Raw genomic sequence first — 25,037 nt, 5'->3', positions numbered from 1 at the left:
AGCTCGTTCACCTGCTTAACTGATCCCATTACAACTAATGTAGCTACTACTATGAGCATCTCCCCATACTAATACCATGGGAGTTGTCACCACCCAGCGTGTGATTGGAAAGTATCTGCACTGATGGTTGCTGTCAGCTCTCATTCATCATGGGGGGTTACCAGACTGATGAGGACCACAGCCCCCACATGTAGCTTCTCTGGAAAGACTGAAGGCAGGGTCATGCCTCCTTGCTGCTCAGCAGTCAGCAACACCAGCACCTTTAAAGGAACTTCCCTGACACTGGCCTGCCACAGCCTGTGCATTGCATAGCTTGCTTAATCAGATATTTCCTTGATAGACCGCGTCGTTAGGCTGTTTCGATCACAGAACTCACGGCTCAACCGTTACTTTTGTTTCTGTACAGTCATCTTAAAGTCACAGTTCAGACATCTCTGTCAGGCAGTTTAAATGCCACAGGAAGGCTGTGCAAACTCTGCAACGGATCTTAGACTTGCATATAAGATAAGTGGCTTGTACAGATTCCAAAAGAGAAGTGCTGGGGCATGTTTTGTATTACAAGAGCTGGTGTGCTTTCAGCCTATAGCATAAAGTGGAGTGTATGTGCTACTCGGTGATTTCTGGATGGGAAATATGAAAGGATTTGTATCTTCACTGAAGAGTGTTTTTTAGTGATCCGTAAACCAGAAGAAATTGAAAAGGATTGCTGCAAAATCTCACTTACCTGCCATTTACAGTGATAGTCTGTGAGCTGTGACAGCGTCCTGCTGCAGAAGTTTCCCATAATTTTTGAAGCTAATCTTAATGAAAGCAGGCACCCAGTGTGGCTAATGTTTTTGAGAGGCCAATATTTGGTTGCAATACTGATTGCAACAAACGTTAGAAAACATTGAATTAGTCCTTTGATAAATTGTCACTAGGGTCAGCTCTGCCCTGAGTGCTTCCTTCTTGTAGCCATGGTTTTAGTATAGGTCTGGGGTAGGTCTCAGGCTTTTCCATAAATAGATTCTTGTATCTAGCTGCAATGTGTGGCATTATTGGATGCTCATTATGCTGCCGGCTGAATTTACCAGACACCAAGGAAAAAGCAGATGCTGGTTCTGGTTCTGTAGCCATAAGCAGGTTTTCACTGCAGTTTCAAGGAGTAAACTAAGGCTCTGGGAACGCTGGTAGCGTGCATGTCATGTCACCACATCTCAGTGTGAGGACTAATTCATCATTGGGAATCTCAGGACTCTATGTGGCTCCCTGACCTGCGCATTCCGGCGAGTTCTCTACAGAAAACCTTCCTTTGTCTTTCCTGCTACCTCTGTCGGCTGAATGATGGAAACCAGGGATGGAACTGTAGAATCTTGGAAAACGATGCTGGAAGGCATCACAGTAGAGCATCTGGTCCCAGCCCTGGTTCTCTTCCATAAAACTGCATATTGCTGTGATAGTTGCCTTAAGAGTAATCCATGTGTTGCTTTGTAATTGAATAATCTGACTGACACGGTGTCTTAGTTGTGATGTTCTGGCGTGCCAGTCGCATGCTGGGACTGAAGCAGCATCAAGAAAAAAAATACAGGAGATAAAAGACTTGTAGCTACTTGAGGTAGATATACTGAAACTCTCTTCTGAAACAGCAATAAAAATTGAGGCAATTGCAAACTTTACCTAATGAGAGAGGTTTTTAACCAGCCCAGCCTTGTGATAGAAGGAATTACTTCACTGTGGGTGAAACTATTCTGCTTACACACTTCTGGGCTGTGTGAGATTGTCAGGGTGGCTGAAATGGGAGTTTCACTTCTTTCTGCAGATTAAACTTATGAATTGATGTTATTCTTAAAGGTACAAAATTTACCTGTAATATTTCTGATGACATAGTAGAGAATCGTATGAAGAGAGAACCAACTTCATTTTAACTGTGAATGTATGCTATATCTGTAGTGTTTATTTGTATAAACATAGTACTGCTGTCATCTGAAATGTGTGGACTGAAATATGATTCTTTTTTTTTTTTTTTTTTTTTCCAGCTTTTTAATCACAGCATTTAAAATCATAGATGTGATATTACTTTATTGCTGAAACTTTACATACCTTATTGGTTTGCTTTCTCTTTTTAGGTGTCTTGGCTTTTTAGTCCAACAAGAAGTGAAATAACAAGTCTAGATAGTGGAAATATAGATGACATTTTAAGTGAGTACTTTGAATTCTTTTCTTTGTATGTCTGCAATCACTTATCTTTGTGAATGTTGCAATATTATTAAATGAATATGCCTACATTAACTTTAAAAATAAGAATTGCAATCAGCATAGAAATATTAAATGCCTGTGATTAGGGTCCTCACCTAGGGAGGAATAACCCCATGAACTGGTGGTATAGATTTGGGGTTGCTGTTGGGAAGCAGCTGTATGGAGAAGGACCTGGGATTCCTGGTGGATAACAAGTTGTCCAGTAGCCATCGATGTGTCTTTGTGGCCAAGAAGCCCAGTGGCATCCTGGGGCGCATTAAGAAGAGCGTGGCCAGCAGGTTGAGGGAGGTTTTTCTCCCCCTCTACTCTGCCCTAGTGAGGCTACATCTGGAATACTGTATCCAGTTCTGCTCTTCCCAGTTCAAGAAAGGTAGGGAAATACTGGACACAGTCCAGCAGAGGACTATAAAGATGGTGAGGGGACTGGAGCATCTTCCCTAAGAGGAAAGGCTGAGGGAGCTGGGTCTGGTTAGTCTGCAGAAGAGAAGACTGAGAGGGGATCTCCTAAGTGCTTACACGTACCTAAAGAGTCCCTGTCTAGAGGTGGGGGCCAGACTCTTCAGTGATTCCCAGTGACAGGACAAGGGGCAACAGGCACAAACTGTAACACAGAAAGTTCCATCAGAACATGAGAAAAAAGTCTTTACTCTGCGAGTGACAAAGCACTGGAACAGGCTACACAGAGAGGTTGTGGAGTCTCCTTCCTTCTCCTGCCAGGTGTCCCTGCCCATGGCAGGGAGTTGTAACTAGATGATCTTTAAGGTCCATCCCAACACAAACCATTCTGTGATTGTTCAGCTATGTTTCTACTCAGGTTAAGTGCTGTCCTGATTCTGGTGACTCAGAGAGGAGGCTTATAGGTTAATAGATGTGTATACCTTGTCTGAAACGTTTTCAGCTGAAAAGTGTGAAATTTGCCTGTATCTGTTTATCTTCACAGGAAAAGTTACTACATTTTTTTCCAAGTATTCAGAAAAAAAAAATCTTTATAGTATTTTATTTAGGTGCCTGAATCTGCCTACTATTGTTTTTTGTGGTACGTGTATGTTTAGATGATATAAGATTGGTTTATAAGTACCTTTTATACAGTGGAAAATATAAAATCCTTTTGTAAAATGTTATTCATAAAGGGCAGTATATGCCCATGTGTAAATACTACTCAAAGTTATCCTATTACTGTCAAGAAATAATTTATGCCTTAGAGGTAGCCCTGAATTTCTCTGTGCTTGTTAATGTGCTGTTTGTCACTTGCATTTCTTGCTGATAATGAAAATCTTAATGCCATAATTTTAATCAAGGCTGCCGTTTTTCCCAGCCTTGTGTTGTGTTTTGCAGTCTTCCAACATCTTAATCTTTGCTTGTAATTGTTTTGCAACTTTGTCAGTAGTGCAAATTAATCTAGCAACATTTCTGCTTTATAAAGTTGTGACTGATATTCTGTACTTCCCATTATTTATTTCTAGTTGTTGGGTTTTGTTTGGTTTTGGGGGGTTGGGTTTTTTTTTTTCCTAATGTCTAGACCACTGCAATGACTAAAAGTTAATTTAGAACGTGGTTGTTTATATTGTGTAAATATCAAAATTTATGTTTGGGCTGAAGATTTTCCTAGTTTTGATTATATTTTCTTCTTTTTTTGATATGTACAAAATAATACAGAGGAACAGTATTTCACTACCTCATCCTATATATCTCTGTAGTATTGCATTTATTGTGAGTTCCCTTTATTTTTCTTTTTTGGGGATTGAAGATTTCTCTAATACATTTTGCCTTGGTATCCATCATCTTAGTGAATAAAGAGTGACCAGAGCAAGTTGCACAGGCAGGCTGCGTGTTGGTCATTCTTCTAACCCAAATCGTTGACATTTCAGCTTTGAACTGTTTTTTAAATTACAAATAATCTAGATAATGCTTAAAAGATAAACTAGAGTACAACTTATAGCTTTCAGTGCCTTAATTTTAAATCCAGAATTACTTTTTGTCTCGTGTCACATATTCTTTTGTATCTTTAATACCTTAAATATTGACAATTTTAATCTCTAAAATGTCAATAAAATACTTGACTGAAGGCTTCTTTCACCACTTTCCCATTTGATATAGATTATATTTCAGGTAAGATTTATCCCAGCAGTTTTCTAGCAATCAGACTGAGTTGTATGCTGAATAACCTAGGAATATTTGCTTTTGTAGTCATTGTGCATATTTTTATAGCTTCAGGTAAAAACATTAAGAAATTTATCTCACAATGTGACATCAGATTTTTTCTTTTTCTTTCCTCTCAGACAATGCAGATGTTGCTTTAGTTAATTTTTATGCTGATTGGTAAGTTACACCAAGTTTGGGTTTTTTTTTTTTTTTGTGTCTAAACTTCTGTCTGTTTGAAACTGTCATGTTTGGCTGTAGTATTCTAATTGAAAATACAGTATTACGTTATTTTCAAACTAGTTCTTGGTTTGCTGTTTTTATGTCCTGATTAGTTTCCCTTCTGCTGCTCCACTATCTTTTGTTTCATTCAGGGCTTCTATTGGAGGAAAAAAGCTTCTATAGTAGTACAGAATAACATGCTATGTAATTGGTGCTTGGCCATATTTTTTGTTGTTGTTATCAAGACAGATTTCCTTAACATTTTGCTCCTTAACGTAGGAGAGTCCAAAATATTCAATTTTCCCATTTCCTTTAGAGTTGGTCCCATGCATGTGTGCTAGAAAGTAAAAGGCTTGAAATGATGCTAAAATCCTTCTCTAATCTGGAAGATCGTCCAAGTTGAGAACTAGAGAAACTATAATTGAGGGATGAAATATGAACAACTAGAAAGGATTTGAGGCCAAATTGGTTGTGAAAGTTAGAGGAAACCGTTTATTGTACATTCATTTTTAGAGAAGAAACAACTTCCATACAAAATATTCAGAATTAATTTAAGCATCTTACTGCTCTTTGTTTTTGTAAGAAGTAATTTAAAATATTCTGTTCTGTGCTACCATTAGTATTTTTAAAAGAATCTTTAGCAAGGAAGAAAATAGAGAAGTATTCAGAGAGAATAAAATTTAACATGCAAACTGATATAGAGAAATGAGGTTAGAGAAAGGTACTTATTTTTGTCTTGACTAAAGTAATCTTTTTAATGTAAAGCAATACATAAACCAAAAAATTACCTTTTTAATGTAAAGCAATACATAAACCAAGGTTTTTAAATATTCTTTTCCCTGCTGTTGTACTTTCTAAGCGTAAAGCATTGGCCTTCTGAATCAAAGGCTGTATAGATGATGAGACTTCTGGTTCCTTTCACATCCCACTATCCACCTGAGTTTCTAGGTTTATATGGCCTAGAAATAGCAAGCTCACAGAGCTCTACATGAAAAATTTACACTTTGCCTTTACTGATAATTCATTCAACCCATGGGAGGTTAATTTTAATTGTTTCTTAATAGTGTTTTTAAAAAATTGATGCCCAGTCTTTTCATGTAGAAGTTCTCAGTAAAGATGTTTTTAATGGTTTCACTTAAGCTTTGCATAAAGATAGACATCATACCAATCTAAATTAGTTTAATAACCTTTGTATATACATCTGTCATCTTATAGACAATTTTTGTTTAATTAATTTGCATCTGTTCATTTGTTACCACGGATTAGGCACACCTAAACCAATAGGATTTTTCTTTAGAGTTTGTAGTCATTTACAAAGTAAGCTGTTTGCTTGAAATGCCTTTCTTTTATAATGATAGTACAACTTAGTGGCTAGTTAAGAGATGAGACCTGGTTTCTTACATGTTATGTATAGAATGATGCTGCAAATGTTGTCTTTTAAAATAAGTAAATGAATGGAACATTTAAGGTAGTTATTTTCAGTTTCTGATATGCATATAGATACCTGGTGGACAATCAAGGAAAGCAAGCTAATGGAGAGTAAATTTAATACACTTAAATTTGGAGTCTGTGTTGCTGTTGGAAAATTGTTCTTGGATTTTCCAAGGGCAAACTGCAAGAGGCTGAAAATTGGTTTTCTGATATCTTTGTGATGCAGGGAAGATACCAATATTTTAAAAATTGCTATAGCAAGGTAACAAGCATCCTTGTAGTGCTATAATAGCAGGCTGTTAAAATTCTACCAAATTTGAGCAGTCATATGGTGAACAATACTTATAACTTCTTTTGTTAACCCTTTATAAAGTTATCTCTGATATTTCTTGAAGGTGACTGTCAGTGAAATACTTGGATCTCAATAATCCATGTAACTTTCTTTGCTATATTTTAAAAATTATTTCCTTGGGGATAATTCAGGTAGAAAATAAAAGAACAGAGTTTCTGAATAGAGTATACTTCCTAAAGCCTTATAATTGATTAATGATGTTTTTTAAGCAGCTAAAGCAGGGGCACTTCTTCAACTAGATACTCTTTTAGAATTTTTTTCCCCACCTGAATTATTCAAGTTACTTTTGAACCTATTTTTATCCAGCCAGTTACGGAGATGATTAGAAGTAGATGTTCTTTTCCAAGAGCTTTAATCTTTCCTTTAAAGTTTGAAATATTCTGTGAGTTATTAAAGTATTTTAAGTTAGTATTTTAAGTTATTTATAATTTTGTGTTCTGTTCACAGGTGCCGCTTTAGCCAAATGCTACATCCTATTTTTGAGGAAGCTTCTAATGTAATTAAGGAAGAATATCCAGATAAAAATCAAGTGGTGTTTGCTAGAGTAGACTGTGATCAGCATTGTAAGTAAATCCTGATTTCAGTTGTTGTGTTGTATCCTACCAGCAAGTTATTTGTTTCATTGAAGAATATATTAGACAGCAATCTGCAGTGAGGTTTTACCTGCCTCCCTGTTTAGCACAGAGTTGCTGGTGTATGTCAGTGAACCTGTTCTTCCAAATTTGTCAGGGGAATCTCCAGTGTTGCTTTCTCGCTGCATCCACAAAAATGCAGTCTTGTGTGAGGGGAAGGGGGGGAGAGTTGGTATTGTAAATGGAATTGGCTCACTGAGGGGTGAGAAGCACTAGTGCTGCAAATGGTACTGGTCTTCACAGCCAAGAAAAGGGAGGGGTAACCCTCCACTGTCAGCATCAGGATGGTGTTCTGCTCAGGCCTTCCTTCCAGCTGGGAGTCATAGTGCACTGTAAGGTGGCTTTTGCACAGCCAGAAAGGGATCAGAATTCTTCTGCTCTGCTGTTTGTACACCTGCCAACAAGTACTTGCCTATTTGGGTTCTCTCCTCACCCAGAAATACAAGGAGGTGATGTGCCTGAATTTACTCATTTTATGCTGCTATTAATCCCAGAAGTTGCTTTTTAATCCCATAATGAGTAAGATGTAAGGAACATCATCTGCTAGACATTGGAAGTATGGAAAGTACTGAGATTTTATTATAATGCTCTCTAAAGTATATGACTAGCTTTTCTGTTCTATGCTTCTGGAAGGACAGCCCTTGCAGACGTAGTTTCTTTGCAGTGGCTTTTGAATCCCAAAGAGTAGTGCCAGTGGCAAGTGGCTTCAGATTCCAGCAGAAATTCAGTCCTAGCCAATAGTGATTATAATATTTGGGCTTTAAATTAATTTGTAAGAAAGTTTAAGGTAATTTGTAAGAAGGATCACATTTGGAAATCTGAGGAATCGCTGTATAAAGTTACTAGTTTGTATCTCTAGCATATCTCTGGGAATTAACAGTGAGCAAACAAAAGAAGTTTTGGGTTTGTGCTCTGTTTAAAAAACACACCTAAAGAGAACCAAGGTAGGCCAGAAAAAAAATTAGCTGTATATCTGCAAGGTAATTGACTTTGCCATTTCAACAACATGACATTTTTGTGTTAAAGAGGATTTTTCCCTGTAATGAGAATTCTTGAAGTGTCTTGGTTTTTGGAGATTCAAAAATCAGAAAGTCCATTTTAACATCTGCTGCTGGCATAATTTTGTGCTTGATTTTGTATGCATGCCTGCAGTTGCCCAACAGTAAGACCATCCATCTTGTGATCTTGAAAGATCTCAAGCATTTTTAAAAAAAAAAAAGTTTAAGGGAGCGAACAGTATCATCTCAGTTCTGAAATGTAAGATAAGCTGATCCTTCAAACTGTGAGGAGTGGCCAGGGAGGTTCTGTTTTGGCTTGTCCCAAAAATCAAGACAACCAATTCCTGATCACAGGAAACTTAAATGCCTCTGGGGTGAAGTTTGTGAATCACTGGAACATTAGATTCCCTTTATAGCCTCAACTATAAAGCGTTGGTTTTTTTGTTTTGTTTTGTTGGGATTTGGTGGGCTCTTTTGTACCTGGAATACCTTCTGAGATCTCAAATACTTAACTACGTTTTCAGCTTCATTCTTTCTCACACTTGGTGTTCTCTTCTGCTTCCCATTGTCTCTTTGTATGATGTGTGCTTAGGGGATCTTAATCAAAAGCATAACATTAAGTATTCAAATTTACCGTCCTTCAAAGTCAATTTTCAAGTAAGGCAACAAAATCCTTTGGAGGAATATATTGAAGGCAAAGCCTGATATGTGGTCTTTGCTGAAGTTTTCTTATTGAGTGTTCTGAGATCCACTGCAGGATCAAATAAACTGCTCCTGCTCTTTTACCACTGTGACAGTAGATGATAAATGCCATTGAAGCGATTGTTGTGATTGGCTTTGTATCAGCTTATTAAACCAGTCACAGTACATACTTTAAATGACTATCATTTTCATCAGTGGTATTCTCTCAATTTAACTTGCATCAGTTGGGGGGGAGGAGGGGAATTAAGGACACTCATCCTTTCAGTTTACTTGATCATTGTGGTTGTCCATAATAAATCTCACCTCAGTGTTTTAATAGGTTGGCTCATCCTTTTCAGTCAAGATATTGACAATGAAACTTTTTTATAAAGTTCTTACAAAATACTTTAGTAAAAATCAGGATTGCTGAGTTTTACTGTTAAGGTTCACATTAACAACTCAAATCCTTTTTTTGTTGGCTGCAGCTTTAGTTGCTTGGCTGAGAGTTTTGGGACTGCTAGATGCCCAGTGTTTAACTTTGAGGTGTTCTTGTCTTAGCAGTTTGGTCCCTAAGAAAACCGTCCTGTGTGTCCTTCCCCTCAAGCATTTGAAACACTTTAGAAGCTTGTTGCTTAATCATCTCCTCATGTGCTTATTGAATGTAGCTCATCAGAGGTTGCTAGGGAGAGCGAAGGCCTATGTGGTGGAGGAGATGCTACCACAAAGATAGTCCTTTCCCTGGGAGCATGTGTAGTGGACTGAGTTGTATGAGGTAGCCAAGAGATTTTGTCTGTCTTTTTATTATTGGAATACTATGAGTCCTCATTAGTCACGCTTTGTGTCCTTAATTTAAGAAGTAGATGAGCCTGACTTCTGCAAAAATTGTAAGGTGTGCAAATTAAAATTAAAGCCTATCATGACAAACCAAGTCTTTTATCCCACTTTGCCTGGCCTTTTTGAGTTAACATAACAAAACTGTAAATGTTGTTCCTGATTTCTAGAGTGTTTTTGCTGGGTTGTTAGCAGTGGCACATTTCATGGCATGCAGTAACTGGGTATGTCCTAAAGTTTTAAGTATCTTAACTTTGATTTTAATATATATAATAGCAGCTTTTTAGTAAGGTGGATGTTACTGTGTTACCCAGCTGGAGCTTGCTGTAGTAGTTCATGAAATGTTGGAGTAAAGATTGTAATTATCTTTTTTCCCCTGTTTTACCTTTATATTTTTGTATGTGATTACATATTTTAACAGCACTAGAAGGCTTCCAACAATATTTCAGGGGTTGTATGCCCTGCAGATTTTATATCACTAGTAGTTCTATATTAGGATGATATTCTGGAAATGGCAGATTATTTGCATTACAAATGATCTGTTTCTTTTTGAAGCCAAGACTCCATAGGGAACCCAAATAGCTGATTTCAGGCCACTCAAAAACAGCTTTTAGAATGGTCAGCCAGGCATAGATACTTTCCGTTTAATGCACTATTATTGAAGCACACTGCAGGGCCCAACAGCTCACACCAGCTTCTGAGGGTAAGGCAAATTAAAGGGAATTATTGATGCACTGCCAAATGTTTGATGCTTAATGACAAAACTATAATTCTGTCTGCTCTTATAGCCAATATTAAGATGTTTTTCTAGGAAGTGATAGGTCCCAATGTGATTAAATACAAAATCTAAATATTAACATTATATTCAGCTACTGTATCTATTATATTTTACACCAGTTTATTATACACACTTCAGTTATAATTATCTTTCACAGTGAGTTACCAGCCTTTTTTTAAACTGGTGTAGAACATCCTCAAGGTAAATCTGTTGAAGCAGGTACTCTTTCAGTTTCTAAGACCTCATCCCTTTATAAAATATAATAATCTAAGTTCCACTACATTGTTTGCTGTTAAAATCTTCGGTGGGTTTGGGGTGTTTGATTAAATAATTTACTTACCAAAAAAAATTACGTGTTTCTATGCTGAATTTAATACCTACTGATGTTCCACAGAAAATTATAGAAGAGCTTTCTGCATATATATTATGTTATTAGGAAGGTTTTGTTTTGGTGGGGTGTTGTTTTTGTTGGGGTTTTTTTGCTTGCTTGGGGTTGGCTTTGTGTGTGGATTTTGTTGGGTTTTGAAATCCTTTGTGTTAAGCAGCAACGCTTGAAACTCACTTGGTACCTATGGGATTTTCTATGTTTCTGTCCTCTGTGAGTGAATATTGCAGCACACCAGTTTCTGCAGGAGAGGAGGAGAGAGGGCTTGGGTTTTTTTAAACAGTTTATATGAATTGAATATTAGGAGTTGTGGTACAGAAGTCTTATAAAGTATGCTTTTGGGTTTTAATTCAACTCTGCCGTTATTTCCTCTGTTTTCTGAGTTAAAAATCATTGATTTGAACAAATCCTTGTGCTTCCAAAAGAAAAAGACTTCTCACCAGCGGAGTGCTGAGAGGTGCTTCTCTGGACCGATTGTTTAGGGACCCCTTGTTAGTTCTTTCAAAATGTCCATGAGTGGAACACTCATGAAGTACAGTGAGCTGATGATCTCTTTAGATCTGGCCATTCCTGCAATGGAGTTAGTTATTTATTGCTTATTTATTATTATTATTATTATTATTATTTAATGGAGTTACTTAATTATATTGCTACTGTGCCTTTGGTAAGCAAAATACCTCAGTACAGTAACAAATTCCGGAGGTTCATAAATGAACTATAAATAAAACTGTAAAAAACCATGAGGATTTCATTGCATTCCTGTCAGGTTGCCTAGGAATAAAACATCAATCTGAAAGAGTTACCTTTGTATAGAATAAAAAATGGCAGTGATTCGGAGAGGTTGTTGATGGCTCTCCTCAGGAGAGCCATTTTGTTAGCCTGTCAGTAAAGGTTATGGGACACCTACTGATGAGGCCCTGCTAAGAGCAGGCACGGCTGTTGTGAATGCTCCTTTGCAGCAGAAGGTGGTCTAGATTTGCTGTTACCCAGCTTCTTAGTAGCCAAGTTTAATGAAGAGCATGGATTGCTTTTCTTGTACCTCTCACGATGGACCAAACCCAGGTTTCATAGTAATCAGGGTAGTATGCCTTGTTTAAATGGTCTCCCAAGTTCCTTTCTAATTCTGTTTCCTATGAATATTCCCAGGTCTTACAGCTGTGTGCATGTGTCAGGAGAGGAGTAGTTTAACTGGGGAGAATTAATACTGTATTATGAAATACTTAACAGTAAGGTGAATGTAGTGCTGCACGTAGGAAAGTACAAGGCAAAAAAGGCCTTTTTGATTGAACTCAAGAAAAAAGCTTGAGGAATAATAAGTAAAAAGGTAAGTTTCAAAGACTGATTTAATTTCTCATCTGTAGTATACCCTTGTAGGTAGCCTGGGGGACTTCAAAAATGTGATTGATCTCAAGTGAGCAAGCAGAATACTCATTTGGTAATCCCAGATTCAAATATACAGCTGAAGGAATTTGTTGCCTTTGAGATGGGAGGTATTGCACAAGGGTGGGGAGGAGTTAAGATAACTTGACCACATGAAGTTCATCAAAGCCAAGTGCCAAGTCCTGCACGAGAGCCAGGGCAATCCCAAGCACAGCTACAGGACAAGGTGGAGAATGGATTGAGAGTAGCCTTTTGAGGACAAGGACTTGGAAGTGTGGACTGGTGAAAAGCTCGACGTGAGCTGGCAATGTGCCCTTGCAGCCCAGAAAGCCAACTGTATCCTGGGCTGCATCAAAACCAGCATGACCAGTAGGTCAAGGGAGGTGATTCTGCCCCTCTGTTCAGCTCTTCAGATCTCACCTAGAGTACTGTGTCCAGTTCTGGGGTCCCCGGTAAAAGAAGAACACTGAGCTGCTGGAGTGAATCCAGAGAAGGGTCACAAAGATGCTCAGAGGGCTGGAGCACTTTTCCTATGGGGACAGGCTGAGAAAGTTGAGCTTGTTCAGCCTCTAGAAGGCTCTGGAGAGGCCTGATAGCAGCCTTCCAGTAGCTCAAAGGGCTTATAGGAAAGCTGGAGAGGGACTGTTTACAAGGGCATATGGTGATAGGACAAGGGGTAATGGGCTCAGATTAAAAGGGCAGATTTAGATCAGACATTAGGAAGAAACTCTTCCCTGTGAGGGTGGTGAGGCCCTGGCACAGGCTGCCCAGAGAAGCTGTGACTGCCCCCTCCCTGGCAGTGTTCAAGGCCAAGTTGGATGGGGCTTTGGGCAACCTGGTCTAGGGGAGGGTGTCCCTGCCCATGGCAGGGGGTTGGAACTGGATGGTCTTTGAGGTCCCTTCCAACCCAAACCAGGCTGTGATTCTAGTGTGTGTGTGTGCAGTTTTTCAACACATTCTTTATTGTACGTTTTGTTTTAATGTAGTAACAGTGAACTTGAGATTCTCTGTGATATGATCTGATATACTAGTTGAACTCTTTGGACAGTGTGCTGTGGGGTAAACTTAGATCAGTGGTGTCTGAAGCGTTCTGGGAGTCAACTCAGACTGTGCTTACTTAAAGCTATAGCCAAAGTAACGTGTGTTTTCAGCCTGACACATGCTTGGCATTCCTTTGAGTACAGGATCACATGATGCTCAGACAACAGAGAACTCTGACATTGCAAGAGATATGATAAAGATATGGATCACCAGTGGTAGGAAATAGTCTGGGCAGTTTAGAAATGGTTGCATGACAACAGGTATGCATGCAAAACAGGGAGGATGGAATCATCTGAATTCAAGAATCATTGCTCTGCTTAAAATGTCTGATTTGTAGAAGACATGATCAGGTATGTCAGTAGCTTCCTGTCATAACTAGTGCAAAACCATTCTGGTAGCATAGACACTAGGCTTGGGATTTAATGATTAATTGGGCAGAACACAAACTTAAGGTGTGTACCTTTTAGGTACAGTTGTACCTGAGAAAACGTGAAGTTGTAGCTGAGAGACTTTTTTTTTTCCTCTAGGTAGGTTGCCCTTATCTGTTTCAAATACCTCTTTTCATCAGTAAGTGGCAGTGAGAATGTCTGGAAATATTCTTAAATTTAATTTAGGATTTACTATAACTAATGCAATCTATGAATGAGTTCAAACAATATTCCATGTATTTGCATTGTGTATTTCCAATTTTAAAAGGAATATAATTTTGTAGTTGCTCTGCTTATGCTAACTCTAACTGCATCAAATGCCAGAGCTTAATGAAGCATTTAAGGTTTACTCTGTTTGACTTTTGAATGAATTCAAACAATTTTTCATGTACTTGCATTTTACATTTTGTAAAAAGATGGTTTTCAAATACTTGTGTAGGGCTGTCATCTCAGCGTTAGTTCAAATACCAGTATTCATGGAATCTCAATGTAATTTGTAAAGAGCATGCAAGTTCTGACTTAGGAAATAATGTTTGGATTCAGTCTTGACAGTGGGCTTTTTATTGCCACTAGTATTTTTTATGCAACTTCAGCACTTGAAGATTCACATCCCCAGGGACTGCCGTCTCCGTCTCGGAGAACCTTCAAGACCTCGTGTCCTCCTGTAACTGTGGAAATAACCTGAATGAAAAGTCCATACTGTAAGACAAAGAGTGTGGCTTTGGAGTTCTGTAACAGCCTTTAATCTTGATGTGCTTCTGCAAAACCTCCTCAGCTCTTACCAGCCCCTGGTCAAGTTTTGGTAGCTTGACGTGCCGTTAGAACAAAGGTCCTTCTATCAGCAAGAGAGAAGGGCAGCAAGTGCCTGGTTTGCCAGTGTTGTTTGTCTTTTGGCAAGTAAATACAAAGTGATTCCTCCCCCACTACACTCACCACCAACTTGCAGGCAGCTCGTGTGTACTTTAACTTGAAAGTGATGGAATTTAAAGGAAGGAAAAGGTATTGATCTAAAACTTGTTAATGATCAATATATTGGCATCTTCCCTTGAGAAATTTGTATTCGTTTCAAATAAATACACTCTGAGGACATAAAATGCCTTACCCTTAATTTTAACTGTAATTAGTGCATTGAGAAGCTGGGTTATTTAGGAAATGGGTCAAGTCCCTTCTTAGTCAAAGAATGTGGATTCCGTGATAATTTATAGCAATGCAGACCTTGTTAGGAACTGGGCTTAGCTGGTGGAGTTTACTGGTCTGAGGGATGTTAAAGAACATTTTTGTGGACAAGACATGGTCCTTATTCCTCTACTGTGCGCACTTTGTTGTTAGTTCTCAGACTTGTTTTAAGTTGTCTAGCTGGTACAGAGATGGTTTCCAGTAACTAAAGCTTCAAGACAGTAATGCTTTAACAGTGATTAAAACTACTGATGGATTCACTGAGGCTTCTCCAGGCAGCAGGGAATTCTTCATTACTGTGCCAGATAGGCCCCACTGTCAAGACTTTGGTTGCCTTCCTGCTGTGAGCTAATCCAGGTGACCTGAGCAGTCAGTGAAAAGTAACAGGACACATATTCAGCCCAGACTTTCAATGCCTCTTAACTGGATAAAACATCTGTCTCCAAAGGAAAAATCAATCTATTATAGTTCAGTCTCTCCCTTTCCTTGTGAGAGAAAGGGAGACAGGGAATCGGGGTGATCATGGCTGACTGGAACGAGTTGCCTCAAAGGACTAAGCAGCTCTGGAAAGTGGGCAGAATGCTCATATTTTGGGAATTAGTTGGATTTAGGTACAAACATGATTGAGGTTTAGGTAAACTGCATCCCCCTCTGTAACAGAGGAAACCCAGAGTCCCTGGGTTGCACAGTGGCTGTGTGATTGTTATATTTTTAATTATTTGTTTCTAGCTGTATTTCTAGGAGAGGACTGAACAGGGCATAATTAAACAGGAAAATAAAAAAGGAAAGTGCTTGTGGGAATCTATTTGGCATTACATGCTTTGTCTCTATTGTTACTTCTAGTCTTGTTTTCCTAAGAATCCAAAGTGTATCAGCTTACCTTGTTTCTCTAGTCCTTCCTCACAAAAAACTTCCTTGAAGCTCTTTTGTGGAACTACAACTGATTCTGAATGAGAGAAGAGCAGTAGGTTGCTGGATAATGCACATATAGTAGAGGTTGCTGTCAAAACTCAAGACTGGTGTATCCTGTTTGATGCACTGGGGACCTCTCGCTGGTTCTGGTTTTCCATCAGTGTGCAGCTGGGAACTACCTGCAATGCCTGTTGCAGTTTGCTGTGTCCTGGTGACTGACCACAGCAGAAGACAGACAAACAGACACTTGAAATACTCTGTTGTGGCACAGTGAAGAACCAGATTATTGTTTTAGTAGATGTTGGAGATATGTGGCACAGGATGGATTCATGAGAAATTGACTTTATTGCTTCTGTTCGCCTCTCTTCTTTGCTGCTCTTCTGATTTTACTGTAAAGCCTCTTTCTGGTTTGGTTTTTTTTTTTGTTCTTTTATGTTTGAAAGTCATGGGAATAACTAACTTAAATATCTGACCTGTTATATAAAGGTGGAAATAGCTAGTGCTTTTATGCTGGATGAAATGTAAACACGTTACTTTGTCATATGAAGCTCTGGGCAGTCTTAAGTCTATGAGAAAGCTGGGCTGCATGGATAGATGTGAATTGAGAGCTGTCTTGAAGGAAATGCTGACCCTGGTTGACCCAGGGAGGTGTTTGCCCTAATTTTGAAACACAAAATCTTGTGTTTGTTCAAAACTTGAACAGCTCAGAACTAACAGCAGTCCCCTGGCCTTTGTAGGCTTCAAGAAGTACTTTGCACAGGGTTCATGTTCTCTAAAATTTATGAGATGGCAATTATATTTCTAACGCTGTAATTGAGATAAAAAGGTCGTAGTGAGTTTAAAGAAAAATAGGGGGTGATTTATGCTATTAGAATTTTCTCATGTGGATTAATTAACTGAGATTTGGCAAGCTTTTAAGGTTCTGGTGTTCTTGTTAAGCTCTTCTATTGCTTTTCCTTCTTGTTCATAGGGAGTGTGCTAAAGGAGCTCAGCTGACCGAGTCCAGTCTCTACGTACCCCGGATTTTTAATGACATTTAGTAAATGTGGGGAATAACACAGCTGCTGTTCATTCTCTTCACTATAGGTGTTTGGGGTGGGGGGTGGTTTGTTGGCTTTTTTTGGTTTAGTTTGTTTTTGTTTGAAGATGTGGAACTCCTGGTTCAGAGATTCCACTTCAGTGCACGCGTTATCCACGTGTAAGATACCCCGTTCAGTGTATCTCTGTATTTGTAGGGCTGTGGTCTTAATTTCACCTAATTTCTTTGTAGCGGACATAGCCCAGAGGTACAGGATAAGCAAATACCCAACGCTCAAACTCTTCCGGAATGGAATGATGATGAAGAGAGAGTACAGGGGCCAGAGATCTGTGACAGCAATAGCAGATTACATCAGGCAGCAGAAGAGTAATCCTATTCGGGAGGTCCAGGACTTGGAAGAAATAAATTCTGTTGACGTAAGTATTTCAATTTTATTCCCTCTAAGCATATATTTTTTAAATATTGAGCTGGTGAAACATAATGAGTTTGAAGTTCGTAATTAGTACTTTTTTTTTTCAACTAGAAATATTGTGAGTGCTTTTTCTAAACTGTGTGGAAAAATGGGATAATTTCCAGTATTACAAATAATTCGAGTAGCTTTCAACTGCATTCATTTTGTTACAGTAACTCCGCTACCAAATTACTTATTAGACTTTGACAAGAGACTTATAATTTTCCTCCCTGGAAAACTGTCCACAAGGATGCCTCTCGGTATTGAAAAGGCAGAAAAGAAAGGCAGAAACTTGTGACCAGTTGTTGACTCTTGACTGAATGACACGGCTGTATTTAATACCCTTAGGGAGTAATGATAGTTTTGACAATTTGAGGTAAGCTATAATTTAACTTTTTGTTTTTACAGCGCAGCAGAAGAAATATCGTTGGATACTTTGAGCAAAAGGACTCTGATAATTACAGAACATTTGAAAGAGTAGCAAGTATTTTGCATGATGACTGTGTATTCCTGTCGGCCTTTGGGTGAGTTTTAAAATTTGATGATTGCATGATTTTGTTATTGAAATTATGTTAATGAGTTTTATGTAATTTAATTTAATGTATTTCTTTAATATTTCCAGTGAGGCATAACTGGAGAGACTATATCTTAACGAATAAATGTATTGTGAGGAGAAAAGTCCTCCTAGCCTTAATTCTTGCTGTGAAATCCAGCCTTGATATTTTTGGGGGGCTTTTGTCTCCTTTTTCTTCTTTCTTTTTTAATTCAGTGTAATTGGGGAGATTTTAGAGGGAAGATACTAGGCAGTTGTGCCCCAAATCTACTTCTTCAGAAGGAGAAGGGTACAAGAAGGGGAAGAGTTTAAAAACTTTTTTGCAAAGAGTTTATCATCTTTGCAGACTAATTTTTTAATTCCGCCCCTGTGCAGCCTCCTTATTTATTTATTGTTGTTTTAATATATGACCATTTTTTGTTGTGGGGGTATAATCTTTTCTTCTTCTTTCTCTTTTTTCTTTTTTCTTTTTATCTTTTTCCCCCCTTCTTCTTTCTTCCTGTAAAGAAAGTTCAGTAGTTGCTTGCTCATTTCCTTTTGGTGTTGGGGAAGAGGGCTATGTTCCAAAATGCCTGATTTCTGTGCCTGGGTCTGTTACTGCATACAGCGATACAGAACTTGCATGAAACAGTTTAGAAAGGCAATTACACTGACGAACTTCATAGCATGAGCCTAAAAGAACAACCTGGAGAAATTGAAATGTCTCCTTGTTATGCAGATTTTCAACAATATTTTAAAATATTAAAAGATCTTCCTTCCCTGGAGGAAAAATAAATGGGGAGCGATCAGTTCCCTTTTTCAGTAGCATAATACAGTGCAGTTCTGGGGTGTTTCTGGGGTGTTTAATATGCCAGTACTTATTCAAAGTGACCGGGCGTTGGTGTGACTGCAGTGGTGTGCAGTGTACCTGCAGCTGGGAGATCAGGCATTCCCATGGGTTGTACTCGCTTTTGTACCCTGTGCAGCTGCCTGAAGGGCTTTTTGAGTTGGACGTGATGAAGGGTACCAGAGAGCCTGGGAGGGTGCATCAAAGTCGAAGACGTTTTATGTGTTTGAACAAAATTTGTTGTCAGTCATTAAGACCTCCTCTGGCATGTTTGGGGATGGGGAAGAGTATTTGTAATGTGCAGGAGTATGAGCAGCCCTTCTTTCCTTCAGTTTCCAGTTGGGTGTCCCATGACTGTGTGTGCAGCCTTGGCTGTGAGAGACTCATCACATCTTGTAAAGGTGTCACCTGTAAGACCTGTCAGTCTTGTCCCCAAAGCACAGCCGTTCTCTCACATAGTTTCTCATCAGTGCACCCGTGCTAGTTCTTGGGGCAGCCGGTCTGAGTTGTTGTTAGAATTCTAAATTGTTTTTCACCCCATCATAAGACTTTTCGTTACCTTCAGGAATGCCTTTAAAGAGTTGTTAATAAGATAGCAGTACTTTTAAGATTCTTTCTCCACTCTTTTTGTCTTTGGTTTGCTCTTTGTCAGCTTCATATAATGTGTCTCCCACCATTCGGTGTTAGCATTTGGTTGCTGGATCCTGTTCTTGAGTAGCTATGATGTTTTTTGGATTTTAGTGGGTTTTTTTCCTTAGATATAAGTGATAAGCAAACATAATGGCACAGATCAGTTTATTTGTAACTTGCCCGTGTAACTACAGATTGCACAGCAAGCTTCTTGTTGTTCTGGTCTCCAGACTCCCATTCCCTTTCTAGCCTGGAGCTGTTAGTGTTTTAAAGTGCAGCCTTCCAGACAGCAATCCTGGAAACTAAATGTTTTTCATCTCCTGAGTGGCTGCTGCTCTCCAGCTTCCAAACAAATTATGTGTGAAAAGACTTACGAGGGAGATACTGGCTATGTAACTGTGTTGTCTGTTCGGATTATATGTAGCAAAATGTTTCATGGGGAGCTGGCCCAGATCAGTTGAACTCTTCTGGTGGAGCATCCTAGCAGCCAGGGGTAGAGAGTTCTGGATTTGTTATGGACAGAGTTCAACAGGTATATGGTTTGGGTGACAACATGAGCTGCTGTCTTCAAACTTGTAGTAAGCTAAAGTAAACTCAAATTAATCAATTTGAGAGGGGAAAAAATAACTAACTCGCTACCTTCTGTCAAGGCAGAAGTTACCCCTGCTATGACAAAATTATTCTGGTTTTAGGTAGTAGTAATAGCTTATTTTTAAACTGTAGTAATGGTATTTAGATGCAGATTATCTTGAACCTTAGAATGAATCTTAAATCAACTAATCTTACAGTTCTGTTAAGGTCTGAGGACAGCAGACCAAGATTAATGAGAGAAGAGTTTTAAGCAGGAGAGTGTAGGAGAGATACTGATGAAGGGATACAAGAAGTAGATGGAAGTAGAACTAAAGGAGTAAGCCTGAAATGTTAGTAGACATGGAAGAGCCTTGTGCCATTGAGCCATAGCAAAGGGAGTCAAAACAAATGGCCAAAAATACTATAAACAGACTATGATGAACTGTAGATAGTTCACGGAAGAGTGAATTATCTGTTTTATTTATTATCTGTTTTATTTTAGCAGGCAAATCTTGCTGTTGTGGGGTGTTGTGAGGTTCCAAGAGACTGACCTTCTACATTGTGTTTTGTCTTTTATTGAACCAGTAAATGGAAGTATTTCCATTTTGGTAGTTGTTTTATAAAGGTGTATCTTCAGAAGTTTAGGATTTTCATGTGTTCCCACTTTGACTTGTCTGAAACAAAGCAGTCACAACTGTGTTCTTCCACTTCAGAAGAGGACATTTTGGGTTCTACCACAGGCTTACCCTAGAGCACATATTTCATTATAGATTATCATCAGTTTACCAAGCAGTGATTGGGCAAGTGGTTCCTATGTCTGCACTTTCTTCTTATTCAGTGAAGGATTGTTTGGGATGGGAGTGGTTTATCTCAGTGATGATGGGCAGAGAGAAGCCCAAGCTCACATTTTGGGAGAAGCTGTCATGCCTGGAATAAAAAAGTGCATTTTAAAACAGGTATCTCTAAACTGGTGCAAATACTGATAGGTAGAGCAGACTCGGCCAGACGTCTTTTGTAGGTGATAAAAGGATAATTGGATCAAATGGAAGAAATAAAAAGTAGGTACTCTAAGTTAACCCTTATGAAGTCTTGGGTTTGTTTTTGTTCTTGGCCTTCTAAATCATTCAAACCCCTGGAAGATTTACCTCATCTTGCAGTGAGAAAAATTCAGATATTCTTGCTTCTTTTTTTCCTCATCCTCCTTACTTCTCTTAACCAGTTTTTACCAATGCCAATATCAGTAAGCACACAAAAGGTACGATAACTGGAGAAGCTGGAACACTCAGCTAACAGTTCCCTGAGGCTGACATGCTTTCTTTTTAGCCTATGCTAGAAGGAAAAGAAACGGGGAGTGCATTTCACCCTTCTGTGGCATATGCAGCCAGTCAGCTCTGTCTTGTCAGCATGAGTTACACTGGAACAGCAAGGCATGGGAGAGAAGGGGCCTTTTTTAGTGTCTGAAGGTGATGAAAGGGTTTGTCTTTGTTAAGGGCTTTCTTATGTTGGGGTTTTTTTTTTCCATCTCTTGTGTTGGATGCATCACTGTCACCATTTGTATAAGAGGTGATCGTTTTGGGGGTACAAGCTAGCAGCTTTCTGGGTGCTCGGTTGTGGCTGGGATTTAAGGAACTGCAATATATTCCCCAGGACACTTAGGAACTCACTAAGGTGACATAGTAAGCTGAATTCCAAGGAGGAACTGCATGTGTTCTCCAGGTACACATGTATGGTATCATCAGGGGTGAAAACTGTGCTCTCTGGATCTGTCCTGAGGGTAAAATGGACAGTGTGGGCTTATTTGCTGTCGTGTTTCTCTTTGACTGGGCCACTGGAGCACCTCAAAGTGCTGCTTTATCAGGGTAGATAAGGCGTAACTTCCTGGTGTAAATAATGGAACAGGAAGTGTAAATGCAAGCAAGAATCAGCCTTTCTCACCTTCTTTGGGGTTTGGTTTGGTGGGGTTTTTTTACATGATTCTGTTAATTCATTAACACTTTTCCCTGGTCTCATCCAAAGTTGTAACCAGCAGTATTCATTACATGCACTTTGGTGCCTGGTAGTCCTTGCTTCTCATTGCTGGGATACATCTTGCTGACTCCCTTCATGCCCTCTTACCTAGCCAGGCCAAGTTTCTGTGCAGTTACTTTACAGTGTGCTTTACCAATCAAGTATTTTGAAGGGGGAAAAAATAGTCAAGAAAGGCTAGCAAATTAAAATATGATTTTTGGTATCTCAGTGATTTCATTTGTCTGTACCAAGACATGCTTACTGGTTGGTTTGTTGTAGGGCTATTTCAAAAGCAGAGAGATTTAGCGGAGACAATGTAATCTACAAGCCACCAGGGGTAAGTGTAACTATGTATTTTATTCTGCTTGTCATTATATGTGAACATGAGCTAACAGAGACTGTATTCTGTATGTTACTGCATCTCAAATACCAGTTTTATTTCATCACTAAACAGTGATGAAATAGGGTCATAGGAATTAGTGTTTCCAAGTCGGTGAAAAAGATCTGTTGAATCTGTTAACAATTAAGTGCACAACAGCCTAAATCTGTCATTTTAAATGTCAGTGGCCAGAAATGTGGGTTGTTTTTTTTCTTGGAAATATATTTGATTCATCGTGTGTGTCTAGAGAGGTGCTTTGTACCGGACTTAAGTCTGAAGTTCAACTCCTGGCATGTTTCATGTTTTTGAAAGCAAGTGACAATGACCAACTATTTACCCAACAGCCACCTGCCTGCCTTGTGTGGCTTAGCCCACAAAGTCTAAGAGCTGTTCCCTTAATTTAAAAACAAACAAAGAAAAGGCTCCAAAATTAACCGTAGGTTAATAAACTCTCATAAACACAGCTTTGCTTGAGGAAAAATTCAGTACAGAAGAGAATCTCCAATAATTGCTTTTTAGAAACATAGTATCTGAAAAATCTTTTTTTCCCTCAAATTAATGTATGAAAAGAGTTGCTTACAAAAGAGAAATAATAATTTTTTAAAACCCCACCTAAGGGGGGAGTGAGTTTCGAACCTCCTTCTGTGAAACCAGAATTTATTAGGTTAAATAATTTACGTGGCATGTCTGAATTAAAGGTGTGCTTAATCGTGGGCACAGCTTGCGCAGTCATGCTTCGTTTCATGTTAACCAAAACTGTCATTGTGTTAAAAGTTGGCAGCACTGGATTATTCTGAGTTAAAGCTACTAGCAAATAAAGCAAAACTATTATTTATTCATATCTCTTTGGGAAAGTAAACATTAAATGTTGCTTTTGAGTCCTGTAGGACATTGAGAGGGATCTTTGGTGAGTCTTTGTAACTGTCAGCATGAAGAAGCTTAGTATCTGCACTTAGTTTATATCTAGACTGTTTTTTTAAGATACTGTTTCTCAACCTGATGGGAGACTAAGTAGTCTTGATTTTTGAAGCAACCCTAATTTGGAAACACAGTATCTTTTCAGTTCTTCTGAAGTTGTTCTAAAATGGAGTTGATCACATATAATACTACTTTTCCTCTTGTGCTTCTGTAAGGTAGTTAATAGAAATGCTGAATGCATGAACACTGGTATACAATTGGCTTTCCATATTTCTATGGATGTTGTTACTTTCATGTCATGTTGGCTATCTTCTCCATAGCAACATCATTTTTACTGTTTCTCAACCAGTGTAATTTTTCTCTTTGACAGGAAAATGCTCCAGACATGGTGTATTTAGGCTCGCTAACCAATTTTGATTTGATTTATGCATGGACACAAGATAAATGTGTGCCACTAGTTCGAGAAATTACATTTGAAAATGGGGAGGTAAGAAATCTTTTCCCTACCATTCCATTTCTAGGGCTTGTTTTTCAAATCCAAAGTGTATTTTTCAAGGTCTTTATTCCATGCTGAAGAACGTTCTGAACGCTTTGCTTTTGACAGAAAATAGCTGTAATGTCTTCTCATTCTTTTGGAGCTTTTTTGGTTGGACTTGAAGTTCACTGGAGGCAGATTTGTTACAGTATTGTACACTACCAAAGTAAGAGTCGATAGTTGTGCATATATGGATTGTGTAAGAAATGTCTGGTGATTTTTCTGAGGGTGAACACTGGGACACTGTGTCTGTAAGTATGTATGGGTGTGTAACACCTTGGGGAGGTTGGATTATTCATCTAAAATAGGCACATAGTATTTATACAGAAGTTCAGACTAAATGTTGATTTAAGATTCAGACATAAATGTTACTGAAGTGCTTTTTACATCTCTAATGACATGGAAAATATGTTTCTCATCCAGGTAGAAAACACCTATCTCAACAATTCCAAGACTGAACAAAGTAAAGTAACTGTGAACTATCTCTTAGTTATGATCAGCTTTGACATTACTTTTTAAAAGCAATAGAAAAATTTTACCGTATTGACCACTTCCAAAGCATGATCTAATAAAATAACTTTATTAAATGGTGGCTGACAACCTGTAGAAATGGCAGTCTTCTGGGAACTGTAATAAAAACTAGGTGATTTTTTTTCCCAATATTTTTTTAAACACTGGTACCTTCTTAATACATGTTTTGGCTTCACATGCTCTTTCCCTTATATTTCTTTTTAGCTGTAACTCATAAGATTAAATTTGGGACTTTACTTTTAAACCTCTCTTCCCTCACCCCCCTCATTTTTGTTTTCTTTTGTAACTTAGTCCTTCCATCCCTTTCCAACTCCATACTATACATATTTTTGCATTTAAAAAAAACCAAAACCCAACACAACAGGGAAAAAAAAATGTTTAGAAAACTGGCAAGGTTGTAGTACCTCAAGAGGAATATTTGTACCAAGCCACAGCATCTTCTGGAAACTCCAGTGAGGTTTGCAACAAATTGCAGTGGTTTCTTCACACTGGATTAGAAACCAAAGAATGTCCTATGAGTCATTCTTAGTTTGCACACTTAATTATTTAATTATTTTGTACCCTGCAGATGCAGGGTACGTCACACTGCTCTTCTGGGAACACACATGGCACCTCAGGTTACGTGGCAAAGGAAAGGGGTAGCGTGGGATGCACACAATGGTTTAAGTACAACCTTCTAGTCAATCTCAGTAGGTTTTATTGGGAAGTTCTGTGAGGTAAATTCTAATTCTTCATTTGCAACTCAGTATGTAAAAGAAGCCACATGTTATATAGCATGTTCAGACTTCCCCTGTACCTTTCCCATGGTGAAATTGGAATTGTAAATGTCTTCTTCCTAAGGAAACGGGAACCGAGGGTTGAGGGAACAACCAGAAAAACCACGACCCAACATGGTACAAGCTGACAGTGATGAACCTTGGCTTCTAAGGCTCAGAACTCAATGGAACATCTTTGCCTAGCAACATTTGTTAAAAAAA

The 25,037-nt window shown here is 38.6% G+C and overlaps 1 protein-coding gene across 1 annotated transcript in view; it reads left to right on the top strand.

Moving 5' to 3' along the window:
• The window catches only part of ERP44 (endoplasmic reticulum protein 44), a 49,618-nt gene that overhangs the window by 16,052 nt on the left and 8,529 nt on the right, over nucleotides 1-25,037 (top strand). Inside the window, exons 2-8 of the mRNA XM_084260565.1 lie at nucleotides 2,106-2,178; nucleotides 4,515-4,554; nucleotides 6,827-6,942; nucleotides 16,892-17,076; nucleotides 17,520-17,635; nucleotides 21,977-22,034; nucleotides 23,365-23,481. Coding sequence (XP_084116691.1) covers nucleotides 2,106-2,178; nucleotides 4,515-4,554; nucleotides 6,827-6,942; nucleotides 16,892-17,076; nucleotides 17,520-17,635; nucleotides 21,977-22,034; nucleotides 23,365-23,481 — 705 coding nt within the window. The remainder of the gene's footprint in view (nucleotides 1-2,105; nucleotides 2,179-4,514; nucleotides 4,555-6,826; nucleotides 6,943-16,891; nucleotides 17,077-17,519; nucleotides 17,636-21,976; nucleotides 22,035-23,364; nucleotides 23,482-25,037) is intronic.

The sequence above is a fragment of the Gallinula chloropus genome (assembly GCF_964237585.1).
Source record: "Gallinula chloropus genome assembly, chromosome: 2".
Lineage (NCBI taxonomy): Eukaryota > Metazoa > Chordata > Aves > Gruiformes > Rallidae > Gallinula > Gallinula chloropus.
Note: the sequence above shows the minus strand (reverse complement) of the source record. Positions and strands in the feature narration are given on the sequence as shown.